The sequence below is a fragment of the Nelumbo nucifera genome, chromosome 1 (genome assembly GCF_055504915.1).
Source record: "Nelumbo nucifera cultivar China Antique chromosome 1, China Antique-T2T, whole genome shotgun sequence".
Classification (NCBI taxonomy): Eukaryota; Viridiplantae; Streptophyta; class Magnoliopsida; order Proteales; family Nelumbonaceae; genus Nelumbo; species Nelumbo nucifera.
Genome location: NC_142649.1, coordinates 137,272,230 through 137,285,841, shown reverse-complemented (window position 1 = coordinate 137,285,841; position 13,612 = coordinate 137,272,230). Strand labels below are relative to the sequence as shown.

The following is a 13,612-nucleotide window of genomic DNA, read 5'->3' as shown; positions in this document are numbered from 1 at the left end:
CTCTGTCCAATCCCAAATTAAAATCTAAATTTCATTATATTGTAATATTTATTAGTTTTAATATATAACTATATTTAAAATTATAAAAAATATATTTTTATAATATATATTATATATAAATTTACATATAATAAATTTAATATGTTATATTTATATTAATTTATTATATATAAAAGTTGAAAAGTAATGAACTATTTATTTTTTATTTTATAAATGAATGCAAGGTTAGATTAAAACCAAATTCAATTGGATTTCGATTTCAAATGCAAGTTTTCAATAGTCGGATCAAATTTGAATGCAAGTTTTCAATAATTAGACCGAATTCGGATTTTGTTTAATACGATCCGAGTCTAATTCATTTGTAGTCATAGTAGGGGCTCTCTCATATACAACATTCATTCAAAAGTTTAACCTTCTAGGGTATAAAATGAGAAAGTTTAGCAAAAGGTCGAGAGTTGTAAACAAAATTAACAAAAGAAAGCTTTTTGGTAATCTTCCTAATTTTATTTATGTAACTACTTAAACACGAATATATCGATGGTTCATTGCCATTCAATGCCTCCACCATCACTTCTTCATTAGAAAATGACAAAGCTTTATAATCTATTATAAGCTCTGCCTCAATTGGCTCTTTAACCAAACTTACTTTATCAATTGCATCTACAACAAATTTAAAAAGCTACTATAAATACAAAATCCAAAAGTACCATTCTTGAAATTCATAATCCACCCCCCCCCCCCAATCAAGTATAATATAAAAACAGTGTGATGTGACAAAGATGGAAAGTTTAACATGTTATATACAACTATGTCACTATTGGCATTAATATCATGATTCTATATATTCATTATCCATTAATTTTTCGAAATATTCAATGGGCATTTCTTTTAATATTTTAAAAATGGTGTAGATATTAAACCTTACTCTCTTTCTCTCTCTATTTAAGGTAATTTTCTCATAAATAAATTATATTAATTAGATCTATATCCAATACTTTCAATAATATAAAACTCATATTTTAAAAAAGGACCCAAAAACAAAACCTTCTCTTGCCCATATGCCAAGCAAGAAATTCAACCATACAAACCAAATGGATCAACCCATGATGCCATAATTAAATAATATATATATATATATATATATATATATATTAAAACTGCCATGTCAGCATGTATCTCCTTTGAGAGAACCAATGAGATGCACTTTCCCAATAACTTAATTATCTCTTCTCCTAAAATTACTCATAAACTACCTCCCCCACTTCTCCAAAATTATCTCTAATTCCTATTTATCCTCTCACATACATTTTATCTATATCCATCTAAAGAAACCATGGATTAAAAAATTTAAGAATTATTTAAATATTCTAAGAAAATTATAAAATAACTAAAATATTTATTAAAAACACAAAAAATAATTTTATATTTTTACAAAATATATCATGAAATTATGTACTAACAATTTAAATTATGTTTTTTTTATGGATTATCAATTTAAATGTTTTTTAAACATTTAATAATATGTAATAGATTTAAATAAATAAAATTAAAATAAAAAAAATTAAATATTTTATAGATTATTTAAATATTTAAATAACTAAATATTTAACATAACTAGATTTTAAATAGTTAAAATAAATAAGTTATGTAATAAATTAAAAAAAATCTAAAAAGTAGAAAAATAGTTATAACATAATATTGAAATTAATAATAATTTAATATTTTTACATAATATTATAAATAATTAATTTCACTTATGTCAAGTAATAATTCGAGAAAATTACTTTCAAAAAAATAATACTTATTAATAATAATTTTAAACTCTTAATCTATATTTATTATATAATTATATATACTAAAATTAATATTTATTGTCTTTTGTGATAAATGTATTTTCAATAAGTATGTATAAATTTATTTTGTTAAGTTATTTAATAGAAAACTTTCAATAATTATTGGAGATTACATTACTATTATTGAAAATTTAAAATTAATTTATTGTACTTATTGTATTTATTGTGTTTTTGTTATAAGTTATTGATTAATATTTAGTATAAATTCAACTATTATTTGAGATTATACTATTTATTGACTAAATTAATATGTTTTTAGTACTTATTGTATTTTTGTAATTTTCTATAATTATTGTAGTTTTCATTATCAATATATTTTCAATAAGTGTGTATTTTTCTATAAATTTTCAATAATTATGGGAGATTAAACTATTGTTATTTATTAGAGATAAGACTATTAATTTAGCTAAAATTATAAGTGTTCATGAGTTGGTTTGGTGCAGTTGTAGGCTATTTGGCCAACCAAATTGACCTAGTCAGGTTAGGGAGTTAGTCAGCTGAAACCAACTAAACTTTTGTGAAAACTGACCCACTCAAGTTGTATTGTTTTGGGTCGATTTTTTGGTTTGGTCAGTCTATTCAAAAGATTTAAACTTAAAATTTTAATTTAATTTTAAAAATTATAGTGTGATTATTAAATAATAAATTTAAAAATTAGATTTATGATATAAAACATTTTAGATAGAAATATGGAAAAATTTCCACTTTTTCATATTAAAAATTATATTTAAAATATAAAATATTAATATATATTCATGGTTTGGTCGTTTGATTTTGGTCGGTTTACAAATGGCCAAAGTGGAACTAATCCAACTTGATCGAATTGGAAAATTTTTGAACCAAAGCCAACCTAAAATACTAGAAAACCGACCAACTCAGGTCGAGTTAATTGGGTTGGTTGGTTTCATCAGTTTGATAAATAAATCTAACTAAAATTAATTATTGTTATTTTTGTATTATTAAAATTTTATTAAAAGTAGTATATAAAATATGAATAGTTATTAATTATTTAAAAAGTTGAAAATATAAAACAATTATATACTCTTATGTGTTTCTATTAGGGTCATTTATTAGAACACACGTTTGGGGATGGCAATTTTCCCCATCCCCGATGGGGACCTAACTTCCCCGACCCAATGGGGTTGGGGATGGGGAATGTTTTGCCGGGATGAGGATTAATAGGAATCCCCAATCGAGATCGGGGTCGGGGATGGGGATTGAGGTCCATGCCCCACCCAGACCTCGATTATATATATATATGTGTGTGTGTGTGTGTGTGTGTGTGTGTGTATTAAATGTTATTTATATTAAATATACTATTATATTATTTATATTATATATATCAAAATATATTTAAAACATTATTTATAATTTATAATTTTTATTTATTTTAAAAAATACTATTATCGGAAAATATTTTGGGGATTCGGGTCCCCACGGGGAACCCATTCTCGTCACTCCATCAGGGATCGGGGATGGGGGTTGATTTTAGAATCGAGGTCAAGGCCTTAGGCCCATGATTTCATTAAGGAGTGTTTGTATAAAAAATAAAATTGAACAAATGTAGCCAATAGAGTGGTTGCCCATGTCTTATTAAGGGCAAAATGGTAACTTTATTTTTATTTTCTTTTGATTAAATTTGTTTAAATGAACATTAAGTCAACACTGTCATTTTCCATTGTCACCTAATGGAAGATTGATTAAATCCATTGCAAATTATAAGTGGTGTTTTAGTAAAATGCTAACTATAAGGTAGATTTTAGTAAATCCATGAAAGTATAAGGGGTATCAGTGTATGACCCTTTTATTATTTAACTTTCTCTTAATAAATCCTGTGCACTGCATGGGTCCCTGCTAGTATATATATATATATATAAACAAAAAAACATACATTCTATAAAATAATTTTAGATACATTATTATTACTATTATCATCATCTAAAATTGTGCACACTCTAGATGTGAGCTTTGAGAAATAGTGTCATAGAATGGACCTAGTGCAAGTTAGAATAGTGTCATTTATTAGATCCTAGTGCAAGTTACAATGGTGTCATTTATTAGATCCTAGTGCAAGTTAGCTAGAAAAAAAACACCTTTTGGATGCACAACTGTTTGGGTTGTGTCAAATACTCTACAATTACAATAATAATAGGGGTGTGAATGGACTTAGTTTGGGTTGGATCCTATTCCAATTAGCGGTGATCATTATTCGGTTAAAATCAAATTACCGAACCAAAATTTTCAGTTTTGATTTTTTTTTTTCAGTTTTTGGGTAATTTGGTTTGGTTAATTCAGTTTTTAGCAATTTCGGTTTTTGGTTTCAGTTTTCAAATTTAGAAATTCGATTAACCAAAAAAACCGAATTAATTAAAATTCATTATATAATATATAATATTATATATATTAATTAAATTCGTTTTTTAACCAAAATAACCAAAAACAGAACTGAAAATTTCAGTTCGATTATTTCGATTTTATTATAATTCGATTTTAGTTTTGGTTTTTATTTTATTTCAGTTTTAAAAATTTCAGTTTTAAAAATTTCAGTTTGTTCAATTCAGTTTTTAACCAAATAAACCGAATGCTCACCCCTAATTCGAATCAAAACCAATTTGAATGGGTTGGACGGTCCAATATGACATTAAATTGGACCAATTCAGACTTAATGGTCCAGAATATTTATTGAATTGAATTGCACCTGGTCCATCTGTAATGGATTTATATTGGACTGGGTGAGATTGAAGTAATATCCAGTCCAGTGACAGAAGATAGTAGGGGTGTCAATGGACCAGGTTTGGGTTGGATGCAATCTGACTTAAAGCCAATTTAAACATGTTGGACAGTCAAATAAGACATTGAATTGGACCAGTCCAGTCCAAAATATTTATGGGATTGGATTGGACCAATATCTGGTCCACTGACACAGCCCCAAATAAGAGCCGAAATACAGCATAGAAAGCCTATTTAAGGAGAGAATGATTTGTTGACTTCCATACTATCTTGGTCACTTATGAGCTGTGATATTCCAGATAGTTATGCTGTTCCAATTTTAATGGTGTATATAGTCTCTCATTGTACTTGGTCACAGTTGTACATGTGATTTGTCTATTCTATATATTTCCAAGTATATCTGAAGGACCTTTTCACTGTTAGAAAAAGTATTACTGAATTGCAATCAGACCACCTTATCTTAAAAAACAGTTTGATTAAAGATCACACTTCATAACAAACAACATAAGAAAGAAAAGAAGGCATTGCCACCTTAATGCAAGGTATCAGTTACCAGTTCTTAGAGCAACGACATATTTACAATCTAAAGGGCAGTGGGTCCTTTTTTACATAAAGAATGCATCAAAAGTCATGCTATCATCCATGTCAAATGCCTGTACCGGAGCCATTTTGCAGCAAGATGAATTCCAATGGCCAAGGCTGCACTCAACAGTGGCAAAGGGAGCCTCCTAACTATCACTGCCTCTTCAGTCTCCATGTGCCCTTTGGAGATCTTTGAATGATGATAGATGGCAAGACCTAGATATGAAAATATTGCCAGCACTCTCACCCAAGGCTCCCCAACAGCAGCCAGCACAGCAGCAACAGGTAATGCAGATGAAACATCATTTCTTTTCTTAATAAACTTTGAGAAACTGAATAACCCCAAGAGAAGTAACCAAAAGGGCAGCTCAGGTATGATTCCCCTAACAGCTGCAAAACCAATTATGCCAGCCATTGTGAGAAAATGCATCTGGTTGTTTATAGAGTCTGGGATTGTGGCTTCTGCAATGGCAAGTACTACTGAAGTCAGCATGATGACCACTGTCAATTCCGGAACAGGAGTGGCTGCCACTATACCCGAATAGATGGACCGAATGGTATAGAGCACAGTCTCAATACATCTGATCATCCCAGTGATTGGATCACCAATAAAATGGAAAATAAAGGCCATGACAAATTTCAAGAGGTAACTCACAAACTGGACAATAACCAGAACAACCTTTTTCCAGTTAGATAGTTCCCACAAAACTGCTCTCCATGCATAAACGAGAAAAGGCAGAGCTGCAAAATGTTTACAGATAAAAAAACAAAAGATTTCAGCAAGCCATATAATTTTCAATTTTTCATTTTAGTGTTACTTTCCCTATCAAATCTCCCAGAAGAACGAATCACATCTGAAACAAATGTAGGGAAAAAAATGAAATATTTATACTGGTCTCTGGCAGTACTAGGATATGCAAGTAAACACTATCAGAAAACTTTGGCAAAGCAAGTACGGAAAGAAAAGTTACTTGAATTTAGTATAGACAGCAGTGTTGCCAGACTTGGACCAGGCTAGATGGTTGGACCATTTGAAATAGGAACTCATAAGCAAAACAGTGTTTAGGCTGCTCAATTTTAAGAAATGTTGACTTGGTGAAGTGTACCTCAAATACATGTGTCAACATCTATTATAATGTATAATTTTTATTGCTATAAACCTATTTTGATACAAAAGAATTTGCAATTTTTAAAATTTTTCTTTTTTGCATTTTTTTATTTGAGTCAAATGGTAGAACTGGATGTTCAGACTATTGAACCTAGAACAAGTGACCAAAACAATTTTGTGTCCAGTATGCGTTTGACAACATTGACACAGTATTAGAAAAAAACAAGATAGTTGAAAATAGTTAAATTAGTATTGTTTTAGAATATTACAAGTATGTCAAACACCACAAGAAGTTTAGGCTGGCTTCAGCCACCTAACCCAATCCCTTGTTACTTGCATTCCTTCCACACCAAAGAAATACATCCATGTAATTGTAGCAGAAGAATCATGTGGAAACCATTTCAAAGGACAGATACCCAGTAAAACTTACCCCTCACAACCTCTCCCCTAAGCAAGCTGTCTGCCAATGAACTGGATGAATCCATCTAAATGTGATTTTCAATTTGGATGCCAAAGACATAGGGGCTATTTGGTAACAGCTGACATGGCTGAAATGAGTAACTTCTTTGATTCCATCCTTTAATAAAATCACCATTTATCAAAAAAAAAAAAAAAACAGAAAGAAAGGGCTGGATGGGTAGCATGTTGAGTTGATTTCTATTAGGGGTGAGCAAGAAAAACTGAAAAACCAACAAACTGAACTGAACCGATGAGACCGAACTGAAAATTCCAGTTAATCGAACCGGTCAGTTCAGTATTTTCGAAAAACCAAAGGTATCAGTTCAGTTTTGGTTAACCAATATAAAAAATTGGTGGCTAACCGAACTGACCGGTATATATATTTATATGTATATCTTTTATGTATTTCTAATTTTTAGCGGGGACTCGTGCGATGCACGGGATTTATTAATTCAGGATCACGATTCATGAATTTACCGGGGAGAAAAAACAAAGAAAAAAAAACTCACACGGAGATTTGAAATCGCTCACGTGATAGGACTGGCGGTTAAACAAACCGATCGGCTTCGGTTCGGTTTTGGTTACCGGTTTTCCAAAAACTGGTATTACTGGTTCGGTTTGGAATTTAGGCCCATGTTTCAGTTAACCGAATCATGAGCACCTCTAATTTCTATATCCTACATGACTAATTAGCCACAAAAGAAAAACAACAGTAAGAATTATAAAAAAAATAAAAACATTAAGTCATTCAATCAGCCATTTTGGCTGTTATCAAACAACCCCCTAGCCTCTATGATGAGATGATATAGGAGCCAGGTGCCCACAGTACCCTTATTAATCCAATTAATAACCACATTGATTGAAAGAAAAAAATGATCTAACCAATAACCACCTGCTAATCTTCCTTCACCTCAAATTGGTCAAATCCCTAGGTGTATCAAGTATCAACTTGAGTGTCTGAAGTATTAACAGGATCTCTGTCACAGTTGAATCCTTAGATCCAATGGATCCAGACCAGAGCGTAGCATGATGAACTCGCTCTAACATTTTTTTTTTTTTTTTTTGAGAAAAGTTAACTGAGTTCAATAAGATAAGAGAGGGGTACACTAGGTGTACAAAGCAAATACAGAACAGGGATCAGACCCCTACAACTTACACAGGAGGGATCTTATCACAAATTCACAGTACAAATCTTCTAAAAGAGCACCTAATTTTGCTAACCCATCTGCAAGAGCATTAAGTTCTCTTGGAATTCAGAACAGATGTGCATTTAAAGCAGCCAATAAATCCCTTGCCTCTGTCAGAAAATGACTCAGTCTCCACGACCCAATAGGGAGTATCTAACATCTGAATGCAACCAATAGGGAGTATCTATCCAACATGCTCGTGGATTGACGAGTTTACAATAATACACCATCCTCTAACCACAATGTGAATAGACTTGTCTCTAAATTCCTCTTCCATAACCAATGGGCTACTTTGATAGTGCAAAGAAGTATTTCTGAATCTTAGCGGTGTCATGATAGGTATCAAGGAAGCAAGGCATAGGTAACAGGGTACCTCCTTTTCACCTAAAGAACTTAGGTATCAAGGAAGAAGACCTATAATTTGTTGGACATAATCTATGTCAACATCTTCGACATTTCAACTTCTTATTATTTTGTTGTTAAAAAATGCTAATAAAAATTAATTTTGTAATTTGCATATAACGGCACATTACATCATCAATTTCACCAGGCAATATCATTTTTGATAATAATTTCAATGTTACATATAAAATATCATCAATCCCATTTAGCAAAGTGGAAAGGCATGTCTATAATTATGAATTTTCATATAACAAGAATCCAAATAAGGAAAGACACAACTAAATGGCACAACGAATCCAAGCATATAAATATCACAACACATTGACTTTGAGCAAGGGCGTATTGCAAAAAGAATTCAAGCAAATAAATAATGAACAACATACTAATAAATATACTATATGACCATATGTATCATATATCAGAAATACAATAAAACATAGTATGTCACATATGATATGGTTTCTGTCTGTGATTCTGTGCTTGCCTTGCCTTTCCCTCTGTCTACGAAGGTCCCAAGAACGCATGCATAAAAGATGTGATAATAAAGGTGAGAAAATACCTTGTGGCCTAAGTGTTGGCGTTTCACCTTGATAACTGTGCTAGGGGACTATATTACTTAGAAGTTACATTGATAATGCCTATATTGTTTAGTTCACTCTTAATACTAAAATGTGTGGATGCCTCAATAATCAGTTCATCTAAATTCTCTTGAGCTTCAAGAGAATTTAATACAGCCCTTCTGGGAAGATGGTTTTGGAGATTTGTAGCAGAACCTGATGATTCATGGTCTCGTGGAGGAAAGTGATAGCAGAAAAATAGGTCTGTGACTCTGTGTGACAATGCTGGGTATATAGAAGAACCTGATCATGTGGGCTAGGTATATGAGTTAATTTACTTCAGTATTTCTGACATCTTCCTTAGACACGATGTTGAGACTGTCACATTATTAACGTTGTCATATTCCTTACAAAATTGTAATCTGTCCATTCTTCCACCTCCAAGCAATGAATGGAAAATCAATTTATACAAGGAAATTTTAGGTCACGAACTCTGAATCTGTTAATCCTACTCTTATACATATTTCAAATACCAGATATGTTTACAATCATTGGTTTGTACCATAAATGCTCTTTTATTAGAGTGGTTTGCATTGTTTAATACCAAGTACCATCTAAAACAACACCAAGCTTAACGAAGAGATAAACCCTAACCAATAAAAAGATCAAAATTCGATTAGATTCTTTACCTATCAACCATGGCCACCTTACAGGACGATCTGGAGCTTCCTTGGTCAAATACCTGAACCGCGAAGGCATTGTACTCTGTCCTCGAGCCTCTTCAGCTTCGTCGACAACGGGCACAGCCTCTCGTTCCCCATCTTTTGCAGCAGCAGAGAACCCTAAATTTCCACGTGACGGAAAACCAGAAGGCTTCAAAGGAAACCTTAAAAACTTAAAAGTTGAGTTGGGCTTTATCGGCTGAGTTCTACTCAGAGAACTACGAAGCTTAAATATGTGGTCAGAATGCTGAGAGAAGAAACGAGTCTGTGGAGTGTTTCTATGAGGAAGGAGTGGGAATTTCAGAGTTAAATTCGGAGAGCAGATAATAGAAGTCGCCATTGACATGGCATATAGATTATTCAAGAGCTTCCACCATTTTCCTGAAGCTCCGCGGAGAAGAAATTGGGGTTTATATCGACAGACGACACCGAGGTGGAGAGGGTTTAGCTTAAAAAATGGCCATTTCCTTTTCAATAATTACGAGTTGTGTCCTTCTGTTAAGACTAGAGTATGAAGGACATCACTGTCAATATAGGAAACACATGGGCCAATTTCGCGTTATAGATATATGGCTTCACATATTTTTCATCTACTTTCATTTTAAAATTCCCCGCCACCATTTGGATCCTCTCCTTTCTTTCTCCTTGTCGTGCAGTTGCAGAGAAGCTTATTGAACAAGCAGCAGGCAAGCTACACTTTCTATTAGGTCACGTTCTCCGTTTCTGTTTCTGTAGGACTCTTTTGTACAGCAATTAGGGTTTTCTTTTTTGCACTTCTCGTGTTCTGCGTGTCAAGAGTACTTCATTTATCCTAAATCCGAAAGTTCACAAATTCATCTTCTTTGTTGTTATCTGATTTTTGCTTTTCTATGGTTTTCTGTTTAGTATTGTTTAACTTCCATTAAAACTTTACGTATTTGTTAAGCAGTTTATTTTGATTCCAACTTTAATTTAGAATATTAACTTAATGCTAAAATTTTGGTGCTTGAAACAGGACTCTGGAGGCTCATTTTACTTTTTCTGGATAAGAAACATGAAGTAGCCCAGTTCAGGTTTGGTCTGTTCTACTCACCTATGATTTTATGATAACAGTATTTCTCCCTTTGTAGGGTGTGAAGTATAGCTGCTACAACATGGGTGACTCTTCAATGTAAGAACCTGTTTTCTCAATTTTCTAGAATGGTTGTTTCTAGTGACTAATATGATGCACTTCTTCCAACAGTTCTGCTTTTTTGTGGCATGCCTTATTAAAATATTCTCTGACCTAATGAAATATATAAAGATGCTAATAAAGTGCCTTTGTCCCCAAATATTGGAGGCTCTAGAAAATATTCGAAATTATTAATACGAGAATGCTGTAGTGATACGATACTACCATTATAATACGTGGAATATGTTGAAATAAAAAAATTAACCATGAAGTCTTTACTATTTTTGCTCTGCCGATTCTTCTTTAGTACCTTCAATCTGGGGGACATTATGAGATTTTTGTTGTCTCTAGATTATTTATATCATATAGTCCTGAATATCTGATGTTTTGTACCTTAATGGGCAGTCATGAAAAGCATGCAGTGGTTTATAAGTTTCTCCCTTTTTTCTGGTATGGTTTAGGCTTACTTTTTGTCTAGTATGTTGGGTTTAGATATCTTTCAGGCGGGTATTTAGATTCAAGGGTCTCTACCCTATGTTTTTCCTACTCATGTAATTCTACAATTGCATCACATAAATTTTTTTTTTTGATCAATAACACTTTCATTAAATCATCAGTAGAAAATTTACAAGTGGAAGACAAACACACTTATCTTCCAAGAGCCACAAAGAGCCTCAAGAAAGGAAAAAAGAAAAAAAGACACTAAAGTGTGATGCAATTGCATCACATAATTCTACTTCACATTTCTGTGTTCCTTTTTGCTTGTATGCTTGCATGTTTTAACTTGCTGAAAGTGTAGATATATATTTTTTTTTGGGCTAAGCATGCTTTTTTTTATTTTTTATGATTTGAGCTATTCTATTATCTACAGGGGATTAGATATTTCTCCTTTCAACTAGTTATTTTATGTGCTTACATAATGCTGGCAATTTTAGGGAGGATACAAGCAACACACTTCGAGTGCTTGTTGCAACTGATTGCCATCTGGGCTATATGGAGAAGGATGAAATCCGCCGGCATGATTCTTTTCAGGCATTTGAGGAGATATGCTCAATTGCAGAGCAAAAGCAGGTAACAGTTACTCCACTTTCAACTTGTTTGTTGCTAATACTTATTCTTTTGATGAGTAACAACTAATTTAATAATGAAGTAAACATTTACAACATGATTTTCTTTACATCCACTATGATGGCTAGCCTTCTTACATTCACTATACGCGAACAATCTTCACCCCTGATCTATCATTTCACAAGACAAGTCTCTCTGATTTGCCCTTTGTTTATCTAGCTCATCAGTCAGAGTTTTCTGATCTAGGATCCCATCTGTAATTTGTTCCTAGCTGTGCTGCCAAAACCATGATTTCTCTCATTGTGTATCTATATCTCCATGTCATCCTGCATTGTTCTTCTTTAGCCAACCTACAACCACAAGTGAATCCCCTTTAATCAAGATGTTCTTAAAATTCATAGATTTAGCCAACTGGAGACTGAACAATTCTGCTATTCTTGTTGTTGCTAATACTGGCTATCAGTTTACTTATATAGAAACATTTATCAAACATAAATATGCATATTGTATTTGTGCATACAAATTATATATATATATATATAAAATATACATAAATGCATACACAAATACATACATATGTGTATTTATTAAGTATATTTGCCTCACATGATATATAACATTCATCGTATTAGAAATAAGATTACAAGCATGGTAATTGAAACTCCCAATCAGAAAGATATATATATATATATATATATATATATATAAACAGAAATTGCACATGCAGTATGCATACATGTCGTCATACATGATACATGGGCATGGGCATGTAATTAATCTTGGAAAATTGTTGCTAGTATTATAAACACCTCAATGTTGGTTTCAGGTAGATTTCTTACTTCTTGGTGGTGATCTCTTCCATGAGAACAAGCCCTCAAGGTCGACTTTGGTGAAGACCATAGAGATCCTTCGCCGTTATTGCCTCAATGATCGACCAGTGCAATTCCAAGTTGTCAGCGATCAGACAGTTAATTTTGCAAACATGTACTATTTTACATGCATCTGTTCTTGTAGATCTTGTGTATGTCATGGGTCAGATATTGGACCTAGTGCTCTGCTAACAGTCCATGTCATGGCATGGGGTTCATTAAGAGTTCATTTACCAAGGACTAGTTGGGTTCTTAAACACATCTTTTTGTGAAACCTTTTTCTCTGTTGCAGAGCCCCCAATTCTACTTTTATTTAATTATGTTCATTGAAATTTCAATAATGATTAGGAACTGGCTTCTTTCCTTTCCTCCCAAAGAAGCCAGCTCCTATTTAATTATGTGCATATTGACAAGGTCAATTCTTTGGCTGAAAACCTCGGACCTCTTTATGAGTTATTCTTATGGTGATTTTTTGAAAAGTTGGGTAGAGTGGCCTCCACAGCCTCCAAAAAGAATAGATTACAAGCAGAATGGAGACACCATCCTTAGGGTGTTGTAAAGCTGAATTTTGACAAGAGTAGTCAAGGTAATCCAGGACCTTCGGGTATAGGAGGGATTTTGAGAGATAAGAATAGCAACGCTCTATCCTTGTTTTCAACCAACTTGGAGTGGAGAACTTGATAGTTGAGGGAGACTCTAAGGTGGTAGTGGGTTGGTTGTCAGATCCAGAAACAGTTTTTTGGGGCTACAGGGATCTTCTCAAGAAAGCTAATTGGCTTATAAGGAATATGTCAGTCAGATTTCATGGGTTAGCAGATAAGCAAATGCCATGTCTGATTCTTTGGCTAAACAAGGGGCTCCTAGGGTTGAACTGTTATGGGCTGCATAATGATTGTATTCTGTTAAGGGTGTGGTTATGTTCTCA

The 13,612-nt window shown here is 32.7% G+C and overlaps 2 protein-coding genes across 10 annotated transcripts in view; one reads left to right on the top strand and one right to left on the bottom strand.

Annotated features, from left to right (window-relative positions):
- Nucleotides 1-5,038: 5,038 nt before the first annotated feature.
- Nucleotides 5,039-10,003, bottom strand: EMB1923 (embryo defective 1923). The gene is made up of 2 exons (XM_010279626.3): nucleotides 9,568-10,003; nucleotides 5,039-5,906 (listed from the first exon to the last, which is right to left on the bottom strand). The coding sequence occupies exons 1-2, from the start codon at nucleotides 9,944-9,946 to the stop codon at nucleotides 5,212-5,214; spliced, it is 1,074 nt and encodes a 357-aa protein (XP_010277928.1). The 5' UTR covers nucleotides 9,947-10,003; the 3' UTR covers nucleotides 5,039-5,211.
- Nucleotides 10,004-10,178: 175 nt separating this feature from the next.
- The window catches only part of MRE11 (DNA repair and meiosis protein (Mre11)), a 30,462-nt gene continuing 27,028 nt past the window's right edge, over nucleotides 10,179-13,612 (top strand). The window contains exons 1-4 of one of the 9 annotated variants that reach the window (XM_088894443.1): nucleotides 10,179-10,307; nucleotides 10,595-10,652; nucleotides 11,686-11,821; nucleotides 12,645-12,802. In XM_088894443.1, coding sequence (XP_088750569.1) covers nucleotides 11,744-11,821; nucleotides 12,645-12,802 — 236 coding nt within the window. In that variant the 5' untranslated portion in view covers nucleotides 10,179-10,307; nucleotides 10,595-10,652; nucleotides 11,686-11,743. Of the gene's footprint in view, nucleotides 10,308-10,594; nucleotides 10,751-11,685; nucleotides 11,822-12,644; nucleotides 12,803-13,612 lie in introns of those variants that run through there. The other 8 variants (XM_088894440.1, XM_010279629.3, XM_088894441.1 and 5 more) reach the window with 8 other exon arrangements.

What these genes read in the sequence shown, in the direction of transcription:
- EMB1923 (XM_010279626.3), bottom strand. Translation starts at nt 9,946, where the DNA reads ATGTCAATGGCGACTTCTATTATCTGCTCTCCGAATTTAACTCTGAAA. An exon ending in AAGGTGGCCATGGTTGATAG is followed by an intron (nt 5,907 to 9,567) that starts GTAAAGAATCTA and finishes AACATTTTGCAG; the next exon opens with CTCTGCCTTTTCTCGTTTAT.